Source organism: Kickxella alabastrina, assembly GCF_025024165.1.
Source record: "Kickxella alabastrina strain RSA 675 chromosome Unknown BX661scaffold_20, whole genome shotgun sequence".
NCBI classification, from domain to species: Eukaryota; Fungi; Kickxellomycota; class Kickxellomycetes; order Kickxellales; family Kickxellaceae; genus Kickxella; species Kickxella alabastrina.
In genome coordinates, this window is record NW_026251491.1 from 306,644 (window position 1) to 329,162 (window position 22,519).

Genomic DNA, 22,519 nt, shown 5'->3' on the forward strand with positions numbered 1-22,519 from the left:
TCACTGGTTCCGCACATAGAACAGCATATACGCGGCCGACGAAGCCACTTTATCCTCAGGAACCGGCGCCACGCGGGTGTCGTCAAAGTAGTTCCACTGGCCACGCAGCCCGTTAAACACGCTCGCAGTGTAGTGGCCAGAGGACAGTGTGCCGTAATGGTTGGCCACCGCATACAAGTTGTACGATGTCGTCGACTGCTGGCGCGCATCAGGCATCATATAGGTATCCATCTGCAACTGCCGCGTGGGGAACACAGCGTTGGTCTCGAGCTTCTCGCGGAAATGCCCAATGGTCGAGAACCTTTTGAGGTGCACAATGAGAACGAGTGGCAGGCGCGAGATCAGCATCCGCTTACTTGCCTTGCGCCTGGACTTGCACCGCGGGCAGTGCCACTTGTTGTCGCCGTCAAGGATCTCGCTCCCCGAGAACGCATCTAGGCACTGGTAGATGGACACGGGGGTGCTGCTCTTGCTCGACGACTTGCGCGACAAAACTGCGGCACTGCTGGGCTTGGCTTCGGGCGTCGGAATGGGCACAGAAAGTTCAGTGAACGTAAAGTACGTGGTCGATGTGTGTTTGCACAAAAGGCATGTCAAGCGCGACTGCACTTGGCCTTGGAAGATGCTGGTCATGATCGACCAGTTGCGGCGGATATACCGCTCCCACTGTATGTTCGCCTGCTGAAAGTCCGGCAGGTGCTCAAACTGGATCTCCTCGTCGGGCGTCATGTCGCTGTCTGGCGGCGGACGTGGGTGTACGCGGTTCAGGGACTCGTGCAGGGTGTCGAGCACAAACAGGGCAAACTCCTGCGCGTCCTCCTGGTCGTTGCCCTTGAATTGGGCCGAGCAGTTGCCGACTGCCGAGCGGAAGCCAATCGGCGACAGCGACCCGTACTGCCCGCACCACATGTTTTCGATAAGGCGCGAGAACTCAACAACTACATCGGAGTAGCTGCTCTTGGAACCGCGAACCAAGTCCTTCTTCCAGCCTCCCTGCAAAAAGTACCGCGCAAATGGGACTGTGCCGACTAGACATTGGATGACGCAGTTCATGAAACATGTGTTGCCAAAGTTCTTCAGCCCTGTCATGCCGATAGCCGAAGAGTACAGCGCTGCTGGAGGCTGCACCTGCGCTTGTGCAGGCACTCTGGAATCAATGCGCGGCGCTGAATTGTAATTGGGTTCAGCAGAAAGAGCAATGGCAAATTGCCCGGACTGATTGCACGCAAACGAGTTGCGAATGTTGCCGCCAGTGTGCATGCGCCCGTTGAGCGATGGGTCGGATCCTGCAGCGACTGGGTAGTTGTAAAAGCCGCGGCTGTTTGCAGCGGCAGACTGCACCTGGGCGTATTGCTGCTGCTGGTTGTGCTGCTGCTGCTGTTGGTACTGTTGGTATTGATACTGCTGATATTGGTACTGCTGGTTGGCAGGAGGCGAGTTGGCGTATTCGAGCGACTTGAGGGGTAGCGGCGCATTGGGGACGTGGCTCACCAATTGGGGATTCTGGTGAGTCTGGGTTTGCAAAGTGGCCTGCTGAACACAAGCTTCTGGTTTGGGCGGCAGTCGCAAAGTGGGGATAGGCGGCGGCTGCCTGCGTTTTTTTGCTGGCTCTGCAATCATTTGTTGTTGCTGCTGCTCCTTGTTTTCTGCATGGTTCGCCTTCGCCGTCGCAAAGTGTGTGTCGGTTGGCACAGATACCGCAGTGTACTCATTAACATTTGTCCTGCCGCTGTACGCTGGCCCGGTGAATCCGTACGTGGGGTTATCAAACACTGTGCTGCGCTGGTTCAAGTCGGTTGTATTGTCAGGTACCTCGGGCAACAGGGCAGGTGGCTCGTCCGGAATCTGGCTGTTGTCGGCAGCAAGGTCAACAGGAGCAGCGCTGAGTCTATCCGAGGTTGCGTTAAATGTTGGCAGATTGCCGCTGAGCTCGTCCCTGTCATTCAATGCGGGCGCCGGTGCTGTTTCAACGTGGGTGGACATAGCGTTGTATCCCTGAGTAGACAGCGTATAAGCGGCCTGTCGCCGGCAATCCATCTGCTGCTGCAATTGCTGCTGCTGCCATTGCGGGTTATAGTTGTTTCTCTGCTGGAAAAAGTCAAACACTGAGCCTGAAACTGGCGTCGACACCGTGGCGTCGTCCATACTACTAGCCACCACCAGCGCAGCTGCCGAAGTTGCCGACACCAATGCGGGTATCTGCAAAATTGGGGGCACGGGTGAACTGACCGCGACGGCTTGATGCAATGTCTGGCATGACAAAATAGTATTGCCCGATGGCGACTCAGTTGGTGCATGGAACGCCAAAGTCGACAATCGCTCTGTTCGGGGAGATGTGTTGCTGATCCTATCCGCACTGACTGACAAGGTCACGGGTTCGGAAGACGCTGACCACGTCTGCACACTCTCAGGAAACGGCGACCTGGCCATTGACCTGCGCGCCTCGTCAGACCACAAGCACTGGTGCTTCCCCATTTTCTGCACCCACGAATCAAACCCGCCAATTAGGAATAAAGGCTGGTGCTTGGGCGGCTTCAGGAACTCGCAATGGTAGATGGCCGAGTTGAGAGCCTCCATTGCCGCGATCTCCATGCTGCCCCTATCGCTGAACAAGTGCGCTGACTGACTCGTGTAAACGACAATGTCAAAATCGCCGCGCTGGTGGAACCATGCTTGCTGATCGTCTGAGACCAACACCAAGCTCGACTCGATATCCGCCGATGTACATCCCTTGTGAAGCGCTGCTGGCTCAATATTGACCGTGTACTTGTGGTCGATTTGGCCCCAGATAAAGTCCTGATGCGGGCGCACATCCAAAATCAGCACCGTCGGGTGGCCGTCGGCTGCAGTGCGGGACTTGTCAAGCAGGTTCCAGAGCTCCAGCGGCATGCATGTAGAGGCGGTGGCGTCGATAAATTCGGAGCTAACGCTCTTGTCGGTCGTTTCAAAATTCGGGCTAATTTCCATTGCCGGCAGGATGGGCGGTGTGCCATGGCTGATGACTGCTATTCCCGGAATTGTGTTGCTGCGAGATCTGGGAGATCTGGAAGTAATCCTCCGAGCTTCGGCATCGATAATCCGGGCCTGGGCATCTATCTCCTCGAATTTACTCTGCTGTGTCGCCATCCATTGGCTTTCTAAAGTCAAAGTCTGTGATGTGCCGACCGTACTATCCTCCGTGTCCGCCACGAGCTGGGACCGCTGATGCATGGGCGGGCTGGAAGCTGTGTTGCTTTCCGAGTGGGACAGCTGGTGGTCTGGGTACATCTGAGCAAACCCGCTCTCCATCATGTCGAGCTGCTCAACAGCATCCACACGCGTATCAGGGACGCTGTCTCCGTGGGGATCCACATACTGATGCGTCTTGAGTTCCTCGGTCAGCCGCTTAAGATCATCCAGCATAAGCGTGTCAGATTCACTCCGCACCCCGTCGTATGTTGCGCCCTCGCTGATTGTTTTAAATCCGTGCAGCTTGGGCAACTGCGCTATGATGTTTGACGACAGCTGGTACTTTAAGTGAGCGTTTTCCAGGTCGCCGGACTCTTGGTGCAGACGCGCCTCGTCCATGTATGGCTCGGCCGATTTGAGACATGCTATGGACGACGCACTAACTGGTGGGTCAATACTGACCTGCTGGTTCAGCGCTGTGACTAGGGATTTTCGTCTAGGTTTGGGCTCACCTGTAGCCACCAGCTCTTGCACCGGACTAGCACTGTTGCTTCTGTTGCTGTTACTGATGTCGTGGTCGGCTAATGGCAAGTTGCTCGGTGCCATTTGTACCACGGTGCACTCCAACGACTGTGCGTTCGATTGAGGCTCGTCAGATCTGTGTACGGCTACTGTCTGTGGTGTGATGGCTTCCCGCAAAGCCGTGTCTTGGTTTGTGTTTGACACCAATGGCGGCATTGTTTTTAGCTCTGGAAATAAAGGTAACTCTGAAGGAACAGGTAACGTGTCTGGCTCAATAGATGGTGTCGCTGAGTCATGGAACATGTCGGCTTGCTGCTGCTGTTGTTGTTGCTGAATTCCATCCGCATTGACCAAAAACTGCTTTGTCAATAAAGGTGGTTTGGCCGGTTTGACCGGCTTGCATGGAGTCTGTGTAATGTCGCTCTCGCCATTGTTTTTGGCCTGTGCCAAGCTCTCGAACCGTCGAATGAGGTCAGAGGTCCGGCCACCGCTAGGCCTCGACATTTTGCAGCTGTCAATTTTGTGCGTGAATGCGTTAAATTTGAAAATATATAAAAAATAAAAAAGTTACAATAAAGAAACCAAAAAAATAATAAAAATGCGACTATACTAAACGGGCGCGTGTATTAAGGAAAGATCATATGAGATAAAAAAGAGAGATAGTGCAGGGACGCTGTAGGCATTGTGTGTGGATTATTTTTTTGTGCTGTGAGGACTGCGAGTGCCACACAAAGAACGGAAAATTAGCAGCTAAGAACTAAAAAGAAAATATTAAACGCGGAAAAGGAAGAGGGGAATATAAAGGGAGCTCGAGTCAGGTGTGCTCTACTCACTCAAAAAATTGTTTAACATTGGAGCACACGAGCGCGAAGCGGTGGTGACGTTTGGAGGCCATATTGGCGACAAGGGTCTGATTGGCAAATCAGATCAACATTTAGCAGACGATTGGCGTGGGCATATACACGAGGGTTGCAACAGACAGGCATGATGCCTGAATTGCTGGTTTTATTAAAACCCCGACAAAGAATGCCTTTTTATATGCGGTCTTTTATGCTCTTCTCAATGTGGCTGTATAGTCTGACAAACTCTGATGGTCTTTTTACTCTTCAAGTTCCCAATGCATTGTTTTGGCATAGCTCTGTGGCTGGGTCGGCATATCCAAGTTGAGGTCCCCTGAAAAAGCCCTATAGAGAAATAATGCTTTTGCTCAGCTTTCATTGTTCACGATTTTCCGACCAGGTAATTTTCATTCTCTCAGACCAGCAAAAGGGATGGTTTTGGCTTTTGTTGTCATTTTTTGAGAGCAGTAAACACGGCGACGAAATTTTAGCGTCCATTTCGAAAACGCGAAAAATAATGGTTTATTTGAATTCTCGTTTTATTTCTATTTCTTTTACACTTTTTCTCGCAACATTTTACAAGAACCATTTATGTTTTAGTTTATCAGTTCTTCCAAAAAAATATTCCGCCACAGCCACAGCTACGATCACGCCGAAAGCATACTTTTGCTTCGCAGAAAAACTATCATATCCGTATTGAGCGATGCCAAACATATTCAACAGGTTCAGAAGCGGTCCTTCAGCAACACATCTCTCGCTGTATTCGTCCACAGAGCCGGTAGCCGAGTTTGAAATACAAAACGACACAACGCAAACATCTCAGCAACATCAGTCACTGTCAAAACACTGGGGCCTGCACGCAGTTGCATGCGCCAGCCAAGTCGCGCGACATTCGCTTGAACAACAAAGTTGCGACAACGAAGCAGGTATTTTGCACAAAGAGAAAAGGACAAAGCCTGCCAGTCTCAAACAGCCGCTTTTGGTGCTCCGCCGCTCGCTTCTGAACAGTTGGATCAATGTTTTGCTCGTGCTCGTCCCACTCGGCATCGCGTCGCGCTCGGCAATGCTGCCGGACGTGGCCATTTTCCTGATTAACTTTTTTGCTATTATCCCGCTGGCCAAGTTGCTTGGCTACGCCACAGAACAATTGGCCCTGCATCTGGGCGACACATTGGGCGGGCTGCTTAACGCAACGTTTGGAAACGCCATCGAGCTTATTTTGGGCATCCTGGCGCTGGTAAAGGGCAAGATTGAGATTGTGCAGACGTCACTGGTGGGCTCTATTTTAAGCAACCTGCTGCTGGTCGGTGGTTGCTGCTTGTTTCTGGGCGGAATCAAGAACAACGAGCAGGTGTTCAACATACACGCCGCGCAGTCGTATGGGACGCTGCTGGCCATGGCCATCTTAGCGACACTGCTGCCAGCCGCCTATAATTTGCTTGATGCCAAGGGCTCCGAACTCAAGAGAGGCACTCTGATATTGTCACATGTTACTGCTGTCCTTTTGCTGATCATTTATGTTGCCTATTTGGTGTTTCAGCTCAAAACACACTCCAGTCTGTTTGCTGCTGTGCCCATCCAGGAGCGCGTTGAGGCTGCGCAAAGGCCTCCAAGAACTAACAGGGTGACAGCCTCGATCAGCAACCAGGTATCTGAGGGAGCAGCAACCGCCGCCGATTTGGCCATGTTCCACACACCCAGCACGGAGCCCAGGGCCGACAACACCGTTAACATCAAGGTTGCAAGCCTTGTCGACGTCGACTCCAACGCCGAAATCGAGGCCAAGCTGATTGAGGCCAAGCTCGTAGAAGAAAACGAGGAGGAGGAGGAGGAGATTGAGCTGACAATATGGGCCTCAGTGTTTTTGTTGGCTGTTTCCACGGCTCTTACAGGCATGTGCGCTGAGTTCCTGGTCTCATCGATTGACGGGCTGACTACCAAGTGGAATATGTCGCCGTCCTTTGTTGGTATGATTTTGTTACCCATTGTTGGCAATGCCGCCGAACACGCCACCGCTGTGACTGTTGCCATCCGCAACAAGATGGACTTGGCGCTTGGCGTTGCTGTCGGATCGAGCATCCAAATCGCGCTGTTTGTAATGCCCTTTTTGTGCATCTTAGGCTGGATCATCAAGGAGCCAATGACTATATACTTCAACCCGTTCACAACCATTGTGATGTTCGTCAGCGTGTTGTTGGTAAACTATGTAATTGGCGATGGTCGAACAAACTGGCTCGAGGGGCTCATCCTGCTCATTGCCTATTTTATCATCGGTGTGGCGTACTTCCTGTACCCAAAGGAGTTGAATAGTTAGAAATTTTAACTATCTTTGCAATAGTTGCGTATTGTATAATTCTATCGCTGCTATCACAGCGTGACCAACATTGAGCACCCGTTGTATGGGATATTATCTCGTATAGTCGATAAAAATAAGCTGGCCAAAAAACACAATGTTTGTCGTTGCCAACTGCGCGTGACATGACATTTATTATTATGACCGTGACCATGGCTATGGCAACACTGCGCTATCTTCAATTGTGATCAGGTGGCACCATTTGCATTTGAACTTTTAGTGAGCAGTTATCAACATTTCTGTGCTATGTATGGAATAGCAAGTATATGTTGTAAAATATCTACAATGGAATTAACAGCCACTGCAAACAGACACTTTTTTGACAATTTTTTAACTGGCTCTACAGCAGCTCCATTGTTTTATTTTTTTGTCATGTTGAAGGCCGGATTTCTTTTTTCATGTGGTTGCTTACTTCCAGAGACCGGAATGACAACGTCGGCGCAATCAAACGTTACATTAAGTATTATTTTCGGAAGCTTTGTATTTGGATTCTGAATAACCAAATGCATCTGAGCTTCTTTTTCATGCTGAAAAATACGAGGGATCCGCAAAACAGCCATAGACATGATGTGTGTGTGTGCTGACAAGCAGCCACATTCCCCCTTTTAAGGACAGCTGTATATCTCTCTTGTTTTTCCATACACTTTTTGCCTCTTCAAAAATCACATTCATTCTTCACTTTATATACGCTATTCTTCATCTACTTTGCTGCTTATCAGGTTTTATTTTCTTACCCATTTTCGACCTATTAACTTTGCGTATTTATCCATTCATTTTTTCAAATAAACATTTATTGTGTATTATAAACATCATGGCTGACAGCCAGCCTGCTAGTCCGCAGCATAAGAATGAGCAAGAGTTTTTGCGTACGATCGACTCATATTACCAGCCGGGAAGCGACCCTGGCGGCGATGAGGAAAGACGCATCAGCGACAAGACCAACCTCGTTGCTGAAGCCAAAGAAGACAAGGAGGAAAATGAGGACTCGCCCTTCGAGGTGGTTCGGACAGCTGTGTCCAACAAGGATGATCCCACCCTGCCATGCCTGACGTTTCGCTCATGGATATTGGGATTGTTCTTCTGCATGAGCCTGGCCTTTGTCAATCAGTTTTACTGGTTTCGCGAAAACTCTCTCTCCCTGAACGGCTATGTCGTCCAGCTGCTGTCGTTTCCGCTGGGATACCTCATGGCGCTGCTTCTTCCGGACAAAAAGTTCTGCACATTTGGCTGGGAGTGGACGCTGAATCCAGGGCCGTTCAACATCAAGGAGCACGTCATTATTTCGATTTTTGCCGGCACAAGCGTCGGCACGGCCTACGGCATTGACGTGGTGACCATCAAGCGCGTGTGGTACAAGAGCGATTTGGGGTTTGGCCCGTCGGTCCTTTTTCTTTTGACGTCGCAGATCATGGGCTACAGCTTTGCCGGGCTCTCGCGCAAGGTCCTGGTGTATCCGGCGGCGATGATCTGGCCTGCCAATCTGATCAGCGTCACGCTGTTCCGCACTTTCCACGAGACCCGGAATTTTGGTGGTCGATTCTCGCGCACGCAGATATTCTGGATCTGCTTTGGCGCCAGTTTCTTCTGGTACTTTGTGCCCGGCGTTATTTTCCCGGCGCTGGGATTTCTGTCGCTGCTTTGCTTTGTCGCCCCCACCAACGTCATTGCCAACCAGCTAGGCGATGCGTTCAATGGCGTCGGCATTCTGAATTTCAGCCTGGACTGGTCGTACATTTCGTCGGCGTACACGCAGTCCCCAATTGCCGTGCCATGGATATACGCGTGCAATATCTTTGTGGGCTTTGTCATCATCATGTGGATTGCCACGCCCATCGGCTACTACAGCAACACGTGGAACACGGGCATCATGCCGATCTACACGGCCTCGCTGTACCAGACCAACGGCTCCAGATTCGACATCCACAGGGTGATGACTGACCAGAACCTGCTTGATCCGGTCAAGTACGCCAGCTACGGCCCGCTGCGTATGACATACACGTTTGCCATGACATATGGGCTTGGCTTTGCTGGGCTTATCAACCTCATTGTCTATGCCATGCTTTACTACGGCAAGGACATGGTCCAGCGCGTCCGCCAGGTCCGCACCATGGACGAGGACATCCATATGAAGCTGATGCGCAGCTACAAGGAGGTCCCGCACTGGTGGTACGCGGTCACGTTTGCCATTACGTTTGTCGTGTCCATTGTCACTTGCCAGGTATTTAACCTCATGCCCTGGTACTGGGTCATTGTGGCAACGGTCCTGCCGCTGATTTTCATTTTTCCTGTGGGCATTATCCAGGCCATCTCAAACCAGCAGCCCGGACTTAATATCATCACCGAGTTTATCATTGGCTACGCGATGCCCGGCAACCCGATCGCCAACGTGACGTTCAAGGTGTACGGGTACATTACCATGGTGCAAGCGTTGGCGCTGGTCAACGACCAGAAGCTCGGCCACTACATGAAAATTCCGCCGCGCCACCTGTTTATCGCGCAACTCGTGGGCACCATTATCTGCGCTTTTGTGCAGCTCGGCGTGTCGTATTGGCTTTTAGAGACAGTCGAGAATATGTGCACAGAGGAAGGGTATCCGTTTACATGCATTCAGGCCAATACGTTTTTCTCGGCATCCGTCATCTGGGGTCTGGTCGGTCCCGAGCGCATGTTTGGGTCGTCCAGCCCGTACCACCCGATGCTGTACCTGTTTTTGTTTGGCCTTTTACTGCCGCTGCCTGTCTGGATGTGGCAGAAGAGGTATCCTGATAGCTGGGCCAAGCATGTCCACACGCCGCTGCTGTTCATTGCCAGCGGATACATGCCGCCTGCTCCGTCCCACGTGTACACCAACTGGTTTATTGGGTGCTTTTTCTTTAATTATCTGTGGCACAAGTACCGCAATGACCAGTGGAACCGGTATGCGTTCTCGCTGTCAGCGGGTCTCGACTGCGGGCTGGCCATCTCTGGCATCGTCACATATTTTGCCTTTATGAATGTAACCATCCCAGACTGGTGGGGGTTGAAAACTCACCACTGCCCGCTGGCAGTCCACGGCTACTTGTCCCAGCCTCAATAAAAAAGGAACGCGGTTGTATTTCGCTTAATTCATTAGTTGGTTGATGATCGTAAATGGCGTGAAATGCGTGGCTTTAATTTTTATTATTAAATTTTTGTCAGTCTTTGGCAAGTCGGGAGGGTTGTAGTCACATTATTTTACTTTCAATACAATCTGATGTGGCCAATTAAATGGGCATTAAAACTCAAATTGAGGGAATAAAGCGGCGTCAATAGTGAAGTGGATTCAGCTTTTTAAACAATGTCATTTTATATTTTAAGCTAAAGTGTGAGAACCATTTCTACTGTCTTGATGATATTTTTTACTTTTTACATTTACATTTTTCTCTTTTACTTATGAGAATAATGATACAGGAATATTTTCTACATGTTTCGCTTCCTGTTTATTTGGCTTTTATTTTTCACATTACTTTTAGTTGCAAACATGCAATATATTCAAACCATCACCATTGGCCTATTTGCACTCAGCATAGCAGCCGCACGCCCAGCAGCACTCCAGGCAATGAACAATACCGGCGAAAACTCGCTACGTATAATCCACACAAATGACATCCACGCACACTACTCTCCATTCAACAGGGTTGGAAGAGACTGCAGCGAGCATGATGTGAAAAGCGGAAACTGCTTTGGCGGCGCTGCTCGCCTAGTGACAACCGTTAACCAGCTGCGCAATGGGCACCCAAACAGCCTGCTCTTCGATGCGGGTGACCAGGCGCAAGGGACGCTGTTTTATACAATTGGAAAATTTAACACCACAATTAAAGTCATGAACCAGCTCAAGTATGACGCCATGTGCATTGGCAACCACGAGTTTGATGACGGACCGGATCTTTTGGCCGAGTTTTTCTCCAAAATCAACTTTCCTGCTATCTGCGCCAATATTGACATGACCAAGAATCCTAGACTTAAAAGTGTGGTCAAACCATATATTGTGTTTGAAAAGTATAAGCTTGGCGTCATTGGCTATATCACTAACACTACGGGCAATATCTCCCAGGCAGGTCCGACAGTCTCATTTTCCAATGCTGCTGTTGCAGTGAACAGGTACGTCGAGGAGCTGCGCGCGAAGGGGATTAAGCGCATTATTGCCGTTAGCCACAACGGCTACCACGAGGACATTGACGTGGCCACAAACACCCGTGGCCTTGACCTGATTGTCGGCGGCCACTCGCACACTTACTTGTCGCTCAATGCTTCCGAACCAGGTGCTGGTGGTTTATACCCAACAGCAGTAAAAAACTTAGACGGCCAGACAACGTACGTTGTGCAGGCCAAGGCTTGGGGCGAATACGTCGGGTATGTAGACTTGGTTTTTAACTCGGACGGCTCGGTAGCTTCAATATCCGGAGAGCCCATTCACATGACGCAAAGCATTTCTGAAGACGCAATCATGGCTGCAAATGTCAGCGAGTGGCGCCGTCCATTTGAAGCTTACGGCAAAACCGTGGTTGGGAACATCACAACAGAAACAGGCATTGAAAACTGCCCTCAGATGGAGTGTGCAATGGGTGACCTGACCACCGACGCTATGTTGTGGTCGCTCAATCGAATCCAGCAGACTGACATGGCTCTTCTCACGAGCGGGACTATCCGTGCTGGATTATCTGCTGGACCAGTCACATCCAAAGACCTGCTGCTCATATATCCGTTTGGCGACGATATCGTAAGGATAACTATTTCTGGCAAGCGGCTCAGGAGTATTATTACTGGGGGATTTAAGATGGTCAATTTGTTTAATGGTCGGCCAGTCATCAAGTTTATACAAATCTCGGGTGTCCGCGTAAAATATCACATGGATCCTTCTAATTCCATCAGATATTCCAAAATTATCGATTCCATCGAAATATCCAAAAATGGCGTTTTGGAAGTGCTGGATGACACACGAACTTACAGCTTGGCCACTATTTGGCATATTGCTCGTGGCATGGACAATGTCATCGACCCGCCAATTGATGGGGTGCCTCTGCAGCGACTGGAAAAAGCGGTAAAAGAGTACTTGCAGACATTTTCTCCAGTCACCCCTGCAACTGACGGCCGCATGTTTGAGATGTTGACGGAGGTCTAAAATCTATGAGATACGCAGATGGCAAAAATAGGGATTATCTGGTGCTCTACTAACATTGACCTTTTTGTATACTGTGAATAAATATATTGGTATGGTAATAAAAAATAAAATTCACTAAAGAAATTCAGACTTTTTTGTCATGTAAAATTGCAATAAAATTATTTCAAAGTTCACATTGTTGAGCAGACTGCTGATATAGAAGTGGATGTCAAGGTTGGAAGTTGTGAAACGAGTTTTCATCAACATGCCGATTAACAAGGCATAGATGGCACCATACGGGATCAAATCAGGGGACATAATATTGACACCCTGATATGCCCACATTTGATAATGTATATACATGGATGCGCACATGCGAAGATTACAACATTGACATTCCAAGATACCGGTCTGCTTGCAGAAGAACCAGTTTTTGCCAACGGAGTGCACAACTAGTGAAGTGCACAACAAAGTCAACAAGATATATATAAGACGAGGATGGCCCTAGTTCTACTTTTGATTTCCTTGATAATAAAAACTATAACAAACCCCAAACATACTTTTAACACTAGGTGACTAGTGCTCCCCTCAAATCACAATAGTATTGAGTTATCTAGGTATAAGTAAAGTAATTTTGAGGTTTTGCTTTTCTCAAGCATAAAAGCCACTTGTTGGTTACCATTATTTAAAAACCTCTATTTTCATACGTTTAAGCTTATTTGTTATATATGTAGGTCTAGGGTTGCCTATACCATGAGTGTCTTTAGTTTTAATAAACGCACATCCGCCCTTTTTTGTGTCTTTGCTCTTACCGTTACAATTTTCACATATACCATTATGTATAAACGCAGAAGCTTCGTCCTCATTGTTGCATTTGCTCCATCTGTAGCCACTAAATTTTAAGTATACCAGTAGCATACCAAAAGTGGGGTAACTTTTTACATATAACCCATTACCCTTTATACGAAAGGGCCTGGCGGTATTCGTTACTGTTGCTACGACTCTGTTCATTTTTATTTTGCAAAAACTTGGTTATGTGAAGGCGCCTGCTTGTCAAAATAATGTATATAAACGCCCCCAAAAAAGTATATAAAAGTAGTGATATGAGTTGTAAAGTATAAATGACAGTGAACAACAGTAAAATAAATTAAAGCTGTTCATTTGGTTAAAAAAGTTGATAGGAGAAAAAAAACAGAAAACAGAAACATTATATACCGAACTGTTATTTTCAAACCATTAAGCCAGTGGGTTTTTTAAAGCGCACTCACATTTATGCCGAGTACTCCGTTTTTTCTTTTTTCATATCCAAAACTTTGGTCTTTTTAAATTTTCTTTATATAAAGCAAATAAAAAAGGAATTGCTCTATTTTTTCTTTAGTCTACTGTTGTGATTTGGGGGAGCACTAGCTGTCTAGTGTTAAAGTTATGCTTGGGGTTTGTTATAGTTTTTATTATCAAGGAAATCAAAAGTAGAACTAGGGCCATCCTCGTCTTATATATATCTTGTTGACTTTGTTGTGCACTTCACTAGTTGTGCACTCCGTTGGCAAAAACTGGTTCTTCTGCAGGCAGACTAATGTCTTGGCGTGTCAAGGCTATAATTTTTGCATATGCGCGTTCAAGCATATACGTTATTAAACGGGGGTATATCAGGGTGTCATTATTATGTCCCTTGATTTGATCCCGTATGGTGCCATCTATGCCTTGTTAATCGGCATGTTAAGGTTAAGAATCGTGAAACGAGTTTTTATTAACATCAACTTCCATATCATCAAGCTGCTCAACACTACGGAGTAGCAGATTCAAGGAAGTATTTCAAGCAAAATTGGATTTTAAATTTTTTAACAATTATAAAAGCTTTCTGTAAAGTTTAAAAAGTACTCTGATGTCTCTTATGGCTTTTGGAGTAACATTGGAAAGCAGTGATTTTTTGTGCCAGTTTATTTTTTATAAAGACTAGTTAAATGCAAAATAAAAAAGCTTTTTATTTTTGTTTTATATTCATTTTATTTTTGTTTTATATTCATTTTATTTTTAAATTTCATTTAAATAGCTCTTTTGGTGTATTTTGTATTTTGTACAAAGTGCGCTAAACGGATACCAAAAAATAAGCGTCAATCTGCTAGCTACCTTTATTGCTTTAAGGTTTGAATTAAGAATACTCAATATTAATTTAATATTAACTCGCATAATTCATTAACAATGAATTATGCTAAATAAAACACGTTTTTGGTTTTAACGTCATAATTTTGACGTATCATGTAAACCAATAGTAATAAAGACCAGCGTGTTTTACAATATGCAAGATATATTATATATTAATGTAAACTACAATTATACTGCACTAAGAAAAAGAAAAGGTTGCCTATTAAAGTTGCGGTTAAATTTTGATTTACAATTACATCAGACCTTTTTATGTCTTGCATTAAATCTATAAACAGTATGTCATAAAAAATTAAAAATAAATGTATCATTGTTTTTATTTGCAAAGATTTGCAAAGCTACTCAAGTGCCATATTCACCTTGCGGATCACTCCATCAATATAACTAACATACAAAACACCGTCATATTTATTGAAGCTTTTAAATATACTCCTATCCTTGTGTCCAAATGAAATGGGCACTTTTTTATTATCAATAGATAATTCCGCAATCATTGTTGACGTTTGATTATGCCTGCATGTAATTGCCTCCAAGGCTTTAATGATTTCTGTGGCTGTCCATTTCCTGTCAATATAAAATCTTTTCAATGGACGTGGCAGGATTATGTTATCGAAAGTATTCATTTTTAATAAAGTAGAATTATGCTTTGCACTTTGCTGAATAAATGTATATAGTAACCCCTGTGGTGATGATGATGTGAACGAGTTTTGTAATATGTTGTAAATTAAATTGTTTGTGGTAAATGTATTTTGGTTTTGGAGGGGGAAAAAAGTGCGGTTTTTATATAATTTTTTGTTGGAGGTTGAATATATTCATCTGACCCATGAATGCAAGCTATGGCCACTATAATCCCAACACTTTTATTTTGTATATACCTTTCTTTGACATCAAAAGTTAATTAATGAATTAAAATGTAAAGTTTTCTGTCATTTTTAATTAGCACTATAATTAGAATGCACTTTGACAGTTAATTTTGTCTAGCTTTATGCTTTTAAATACATCAAAAATACTCCCTCCCAACTACTCCTCACATCACTTGCCAACTCTGGGCCTCAGCGAAGCAACAGTGCCGTCAAAAGTATTAATAGCAATATTCAATTTCTCTATGCTCTGGTACCAAGCGAACAACCCAGGGGCCTCTTCCTCCACCAGGTTCTGCTCTGGTACTGAGCAGAGATCGGCGAAAATAGGATACAGGAACAAATCAGCCCATGAGATACTATCTCCCACAATGAACCCCTTGCCCTCCCAGCCGCCGTTTGTGCGACTGAACACGGATTGTAGTCGGCGCAAAGTCAGCCGCGCAGTTTCGGCTGGTTTTTCGAGCTCCAATTTGATTTTTTCTTCGTCCGTATTTTCACCCTCCAGGGCAGCGCGCTTTTTGCACAGTGACAGGATAAGATCTTTAAAGGCGTAGTCGCTGGCAATTGATACCCACATGGCCACATTCATGGCTGACTTGAAATCATCAATCGGTGTGAGCGGATGCTGGCTGTTGCTTGTGTTTTGGGCAAACGTGTGGTCAATGTACATGCGAATAGCAGGCGTCTCGTTGATCACTAGTTCGTTGTGGACCAGGGTTGGTACTTTGCCAAAGGGATTGTATTTAAGCGCCGTGGGGCTATGTGGCGGCGCGTTCATCTGCTCGTAGGGCACTTGTAGGTATTCCAGCGCCATGCGGATGGTGCGCGTAAAGGTCGACATTCTGACGCCGACCAGCTTGACTTTTGCTTGGGCGTCCATTTCAAATAAATTGAAATTCAAATAAAGCGCGAATTCAAACAAAAAAATTAATAAACGAACTTTTAAAGAACTTTTTTCTTTGGGCAGAAGCTTGACTTTGATCACGCCTTTTTCTTCTTTCAAATTTACTATGGCATACGCGCGGTATGCTTGGTGACGTTTTTGCGTATTATAAGAAGGATAAAAATAGACCCTCGATTTTTTTTGCATTAGCATCATCACACATGTCAAATGCATAGTGTGCCACGTGCAGAAAAATCTAATCCGAATTTTTGTTTTTTTGCACAATAATGCTCTACAGGGTCACGTTTTATTTTACTTTCCCCCTCCCCCTCCGTGTTTGTTGAGGAGACATGCTCTTATTTTTCATATCCGCTGGCCAGTTTTTTTGCCAAGACCGCCCGGAAACCGAAAGCAGCCGTGCTGCAGCATATGTCCGGCATGTCTTTAAAATTAGCCAGAAATGCGGATTTCGCGTTTTTAGTGAAGTCCGCAAACCTCCAAGAGACAGAGAGATGTAGAAAAGGATAGAGAGAGGAAGTGCAAACCCGCTTATAAATATTTGGGGGGGGGGGGGTGAGAGGTTGAATAGAACCAATTACATTGTTTCCTTTTTCGAACATTTTGGGTATGACAAATTAAATTTTCTTTAATGTTCGCTCCGTTTTTGGTGTAACAGAATTTTTTTAAAGCGCAGAATAAAAAAGATAAAAAAAAGTTGTACCACTGGATCTTATTGGGCGCACACGATATGAATAAATAGATCAATATTTCTTCTGAAAATCACAAATCATTTTTTACTTTTGCACTTATTCGCTTTTTTTCTTTTCAAACTAGCCTTTTAAAATTACATCAAACTTTATTATAAAACCAATACTCTTTATTCGTCTACTTTTTTAGCCTATTATATTTTGCACACTTTAATTTTTTTACCGAATTTCTACAACAAATAATAAATCTATGATTCACGCGGGCGATCAATACTCTTACGCGCTCAACGCCGCGCAACAAACCGCGCCACAATCAGCCACCAATGGTAATGTACCCGATGGATCGCCTCTAATCTACAGCCAGGGACCCGCCGCATACCACCAGCAGCCACACCTAATACAACAACAAGCAGATCCTCGTTTGTACAATCCAATGGCAATCTCCAGCAACACATCGGGTCCACCACCGGGACAAATGATGTTTTCCAACATGAGCGGATACACGGATACATCGGCGGCAGCGGCAGCGGCAGCAGCAATGGTGGCTGCCCAGCAGCAACAGCAGCAGCAGCAGCAGCAGGAGTCTAGACAGTATCAGCAATTGCAGCATATGCAGCAGTCACCACAGATGATGACGCAGTCGGATATTCCACTCCAACAGCAGCTCCAGCAAGAACAGCAGAGGATGATGATAGCCGAGCAGCATCAACAGCAACAAATTGGCAGTCCCGCCCGAGGAGCACCGCCCGACATGATGGCAGCAGCTGCAGCGGCGGCGGCAGCTGCTGGATACACAGGCTATTCCACTGCAGAAATATCACCACCACTGCAAACCCAATATAACCAACAGCAGCTCCCACAAGCACCAACCTCGGCCCCTGTTATCGTGCAATACAGCGTCAGCAGCATGCCTGGAGGCAACAACACTGACGACCCCATATTTGTCAATGCCAAGCAATACCACCGGATTATGAAGCGCAGGGAGGCGCGGGCACGGATGGCTGCGGAGCATAAATTGATTGCTAGGCGCAAACCGTATTTGCACGAGTCCCGCCATCGACATGCGATGAGGCGTCCGAGAGGACCTGGGGGCAGGTTTTTGACATCGGCAGAGATTGCTGAGCTGGAGAAGAACGGCGAGCTCCCCCCATGCAACGGTGGTGGTACTGGACATGGTCAGAAACCGTATGATCGTCCTGCTGCGATGAACGACAATGGCAGCGGTAAAGGAGGTGGTGGTGGTTCTCGAAGAATAGGAAATAATAAGACTGGAATTGCGGTTAGGAATATTAGCAGTGCGTCGGATTCTAACCTGTCATCGACAGAAGAGTAAATACTGTGCTATTTTATTTTTGTTGTGGCTGCTTATTAGATTTTTCTTCATTTTATTCATTTGTATCTGTTTTTTCTTTCATATTTATTAAATTGTAATTTTGTATTTTACTTTTATATTTGTATATTTGTATATTTGTATCTTTGTATATTTGTATATTTGTATATTTGTATATTTGTATATTTGTATCTTTGTATCTTTGTATCTTTGTATCTTTGTATCTTTGTATCTTTGTATCTTTGTATCTTTGTATCTTTGTGTTGCGCAGCCCGAGGATATGGAAGTGGATGTTGAGGTTGAGAATCGTGATACAACTTTCCATCTGCATGCCGATTGACAGGGTACTAATTGGATTATGCAGGCGTGAATTAGGAAGGCATTATAATGATGCCCAGATACGCTCCCCCATTTTGCAATCCACACGCGCGAGCGCATACACAAAACCCAAGCACAACTTTAATACTAGACAACTAGTGCTCCCAGAAGATCACGATATTTGTATATTTGTATATTTATAGCTTTTTCTTTTATATTTATTAAATTGTATTTTTGTATTTTACTTTTATCTTTCTGTTTCATTATTGCAGTTATTCAAAATTGAAAGGAAAATTGATATTTTTCATATATCACCATCAATAAAAAAACCTTGTTTGATCACAATAGCAAGCATCGCTCGACATTCCCCACTTGATTGCCCCACCAATTGACAAACGACAAAGGCATTCCTTTGCTCAAAAGGAACTGGCCAATAACAAACAACACAGCCACCGACATTCTCGTGCCGGTATCCATAGCGGCACTGTACAGCGACCTATCGGCCAGGGTCTTTCTCTGATACCGGCACCAATACTGGCCGATGACAGCGACCAAAAGGCCCGAAATCATAAAATTCGCCGGAATAGTTGGCACCGCCACCATGCCCATCAGCACCAAGGGCACCTGGACCTCCTTGGCGACGCCCGCGCCCTGCACAGCCACACGGTACAGCCACGGCCGGCTCCCCACCCGACCACTGCATTCCATCTGCGCAGCGCAATACAGCAGCACCCGGTGGATGGCGTAGAGCATGGGCGGGAGCAGGGAGCCGATCAAGGACCCATAGACGAATATCAGGCGATAGGGACTGTCAAATGCAAAGAGTGATTGTGGGCCGACAATTCCCCAAACGACAAGCTCGGAGCTCAATGCCGCAGGGAGTCTCCCAAACTCCCCCTCCTCATGCCACCCCAGAAGCCTGCCGCTGTCGGCAGTAGCAGCCGTGACGATGTTCTCGGTCTCGTCTGCGTACAGCCCCTGGGGCTGCTGTTCGATGGCCATTTCTATCGGTAGCGTGCGCGCTTGACCGCGGCTGCTGCTGTGCGCGATGTACGATAGGTGGTTGACGCAGGCGCCCCAGATTATGCCAATAAGCAGGCCGCGCTTCATCCACGGCAGCTGGTTCCGCTGTTGCTGCCGTTGCTGCTGTTGCCGGGCCCTTGCCGCCGGCTTGCCCTCTGGCGACTCATTTCGCGGCAGGCCGCTGACAGGCTCAGCTGCAGGCGGTTGTATGCAGCAGTGGTGGACGAGCTGGTAGCTGCGGACACCAGACCAGCCCAGGGCCACCTGCACGGGAACAGTGGCCCAGAGATGAAAGTAGCTGGTTTCGATGGGCTTTCCGGGTGCCTGCATCCACCCGGCGAGTATGTGCGGGAGCAAGTCAATTGGCAGTGTGAACCCAGTGACAGCCTCGACGAAGCCCGTCGGAAGACAGGCAAAGATTGCCCAGACCACGGCGACAAAGATCTGCCACCCAGGCAGCTTTGATATCCCCATTTGAGCCGAGAACATGGCGGTGCCCAAGGACAGGGTGAGTATCAGGAGGCGGCCGATACGCCCGGAAATATACAGAAGGTCCCAGGATCCCTGGACGTCCGAGCTGCTTTGGCTCTCCTGCATGCTGAGCACCGGCAGTGTGGCGGCGCTGTTGTGGCTGATGGGGTTCAGGCTCCCCCCTAGACTGGCTACCTGCGCAGACCACCGGCTGGTGCGCCCCCGGCGACTCCCGCCAGTGTTGGCGTTGAGGTTTTGCGTGTGGAACAGAAGCCGCGGGTCCCAGAGCCGCAGAATCGCATGGATGATGTCTGAAACCGCCTGGCGCAGCCACTGAGGATGCCAAATGGCCAAATGCATGGCGGCAGCGGTTATCGCAGCAACAGAGAAAATATACCCAAGGGCGCCATTCACCGATAGCCTCACGGGCGAATATGCATTGAATGCCAGAGGGAGCGCTTTTGTCGACAGAATATTCTGACTCACTGTCCCCATTACCACCATCTGGGCCAGCTCCTCCCCCAAGGGGTCGTAGTCAAAGATGCTGCTGCTGCTGGCTTGCTGAATGAGCGAAATGTTGTAAACGTTTCCACCAACATCAAAGACGTTTGTGGACACAATTGGGAAATTGCGGGCGTCCCACCAGTTCATTGTCCAGGCGAGTGGTGTCAGAATGTACATCATGAGGAGCGCACCCAGGTAGTAGTGGAGCTGCGCCCAGAGCGGGGACACCAGTGGCTGGAGTGTGCCCATGGCGGTCCAGTCGAAGGTCAGCGAGAGTATCCCGGCGCCATCCCACCCGGATCCCAGAAGGCTCATCAGCTTGCTGCGCGGCGCCCAGACACACAGCAGGCAGAGCGATTTGAATACCGGCGCTATGTAGCTAATTGTAAACTGGTACACGAAGGTTGCCACTGTGAGGAGAGCAAGGTGCCGTTTGCGCGACATCGTGGTGCTCCCGTCTGCGGATGATGGCGATGGGCTTGTGGTCGGTGCTGCGGATATATTTTTTGCTGCTGCTGCTGGCATGTTCTCTACTTCGTATATTTCGACTTTGTCGCTCCTGCCGCCACAGCCATTCTTTGCCACACCAGTGTCCTCGACAAACTCACCAGTGATGGTGACGCTCGAGTCCGACAAGTGGATTTCGCCTCCATTATCTGCCTCCGCCTTACCACCCGCTACCACTGCAGTCTTCCGCGTATGCGCCCTTGGGAATAGTGTCTGTATGAGGAACGATAGCGGCAGATTATCCGGCCAGATCATTCCGTTTCCGCGGCCGACAAACACATGCCTGAGCATCTGGCCCAAGGACCAGCCAAAAAGCTGACTGCACAAGACCACGACAAACTTTTGCCAATGGTTCAGTGGCTCCCCGTAGTCCGTATCTATGGTGGCTATCCATTGGTATGCGGGCGCAAAACTACCGCCTGCAGCAATCATCGAGGTAATCCAGACCATCTCCTCGCGGCTAAATGTCCCAATGTGGAATTTGCGGTAGCGGTGGCGGTGGACCCAGGATGGGAATGCACGGATTCTAGAGAGCCAGCTCTGTGCGCCCCGATTCTGTGTGGATTTGTGTGCAATATCAGGGGCAATACTGGTTGCCCGCGGGCCACGGATCTTAGCTGCAAGTTTTGCTAGCCGAGAACTCAATTCCTCTTGCTTTTCGTCAACCCCCGGTGCCTCCGCATCCTCCATATTCTCGCTGCTGCTGCTGCCGCTGGCAGTTGGGGGATTTTCATGTGGGCGTTTGCATAGCGGGTATACCAGAACGGGAAAGAACAGGGGGGACCACGGCATACTGTATGCACGGAAGAGAAACAGAGGCGCGATAATGGCGCTGAGCGTTGTAAACAGGAGGGCACATATCCAGGCTTTAGTGCTTGGCGCAAAGTTCTGAAAATACACTGCTGTGCTGGCGGTGTCTGTCGAGTACGCAGTGCTTGCGGCGGAGGAGGAGGTGGTTGAATGTGCGGAACCACATGTCTGCTGCTGGAACCGGGCAGTCGCGGCTGTGGTTGGGGATTTGTTGCTCCTGGGTTCTGTTAAGCTGGTTGTGTGGGATTCTTTCGAGAGGGCTGGCGGTACATCGTTATGCATTATTATTAAAATGAAAATAAAAGAGAGAATAAAAGAATGGAAGAGAAAATTAAATGATAGTTAGAAAATGATAATAAACATTGAAAGCAAAATAAAAATTGGTGTTTGTAATAATTTTTAAAATAAAAATGATTATAAAAACAACGAAAAAGAATAGTATACAAAATAACAACAATAATTATATTTGGTTTTCCTTTTTTTGAGAATCCGATATCTTCATGAACAAAAAGAAAAAAGAATGACGACAAAGAAAATGCTATGGAATATTCCATGACAGTAACGAAAATCTTGACATATTTTTATATACCTTGTTCTCGGAGATTTTATCGGGATTGTTTTATAATGGATTGACGTAATAGTGTACTGCTTTTTTATTATCTATTCAACACACAGTTTGGTGCGTGGCATAAGAATAAATTTTTTTTTATAAATTTGTGATTGCGACAATACAAACTATATATCCTCTCTTCCTCCTAAAGAAAATAACAAAAAATATAAGCGGATATTACTATTATCTTTTGAGATGGGTTTATGTAAAAGCGCATCAGATATATTTGCATAAAATGCCAATGGTTACTGTAATTGATCAGCAACTTTTCCGTAACCGAATATATAATATAATTTGTGCAGGTGTTTTTTATTATGAAAGGCTATATG

The 22,519-nt window shown here is 47.1% G+C and overlaps 7 protein-coding genes across 7 annotated transcripts; 4 read left to right on the forward strand and 3 right to left on the reverse strand.

Annotated features, from left to right (window-relative positions):
- Positions 1-1,260, reverse strand: BX661DRAFT_145194 (uncharacterized protein; the record flags this gene model as incomplete). Its single annotated transcript, XM_051533097.1, has 1 exon — positions 1-1,260. The coding sequence occupies one exon, from the start codon at positions 1,258-1,260 to the stop codon at positions 1-3; it is 1,260 nt and encodes a 419-aa protein (XP_051389947.1).
- A 3,627-nt stretch (positions 1,261-4,887) lies between these two features.
- On the forward strand, positions 4,888-6,843 carry BX661DRAFT_194394 (calcium/proton exchanger; the record flags this gene model as incomplete). The annotated part of the gene is made up of 3 exons (XM_051537877.1): positions 4,888-4,929; positions 5,503-6,099; positions 6,268-6,843. The coding sequence occupies 3 exons, from the start codon at positions 4,888-4,890 to the stop codon at positions 6,841-6,843; spliced, it is 1,215 nt and encodes a 404-aa protein (XP_051389948.1).
- Positions 6,844-7,693: 850 nt separating this feature from the next.
- Positions 7,694-9,958, forward strand: BX661DRAFT_172624 (OPT family small oligopeptide transporter; the record flags this gene model as incomplete). The annotated part of the gene is made up of 1 exon (XM_051533790.1): positions 7,694-9,958. One exon carries the CDS (start codon positions 7,694-7,696, stop codon positions 9,956-9,958), a length of 2,265 nt encoding a protein of 754 aa, XP_051389949.1.
- Positions 9,959-10,381: 423 nt separating this feature from the next.
- Positions 10,382-12,022, forward strand: BX661DRAFT_145247 (Metallo-dependent phosphatase-like protein; the record flags this gene model as incomplete). The annotated part of the gene is made up of 1 exon (XM_051533101.1): positions 10,382-12,022. One exon carries the CDS (start codon positions 10,382-10,384, stop codon positions 12,020-12,022), a length of 1,641 nt encoding a protein of 546 aa, XP_051389950.1.
- Positions 12,023-14,916: 2,894 nt separating this feature from the next.
- Positions 14,917-16,025, reverse strand: BX661DRAFT_186125 (uncharacterized protein). Its single transcript, XM_051536954.1, has one exon. It carries the CDS (start codon positions 15,905-15,907, stop codon positions 15,197-15,199), a length of 711 nt encoding a protein of 236 aa, XP_051389951.1. The 5' UTR covers positions 15,908-16,025; the 3' UTR covers positions 14,917-15,196.
- Positions 16,026-17,202: 1,177 nt separating this feature from the next.
- Positions 17,203-18,060, forward strand: BX661DRAFT_186128 (CCAAT-binding transcription factor (CBF-B/NF-YA) subunit B-domain-containing protein). The gene has a single exon (XM_051536955.1). The coding sequence runs from the start codon at positions 17,228-17,230 to the stop codon at positions 17,948-17,950; it is 723 nt and encodes a 240-aa protein (XP_051389952.1). The 5' UTR covers positions 17,203-17,227; the 3' UTR covers positions 17,951-18,060.
- Positions 18,061-18,591: 531 nt separating this feature from the next.
- BX661DRAFT_186129 (OPT oligopeptide transporter protein-domain-containing protein) lies at positions 18,592-21,126 on the reverse strand. The gene has a single exon (XM_051536956.1). The coding sequence runs from the start codon at positions 20,705-20,707 to the stop codon at positions 18,605-18,607; it is 2,103 nt and encodes a 700-aa protein (XP_051389953.1). The 5' UTR covers positions 20,708-21,126; the 3' UTR covers positions 18,592-18,604.
- Positions 21,127-22,519: the final 1,393 nt, after the last annotated feature.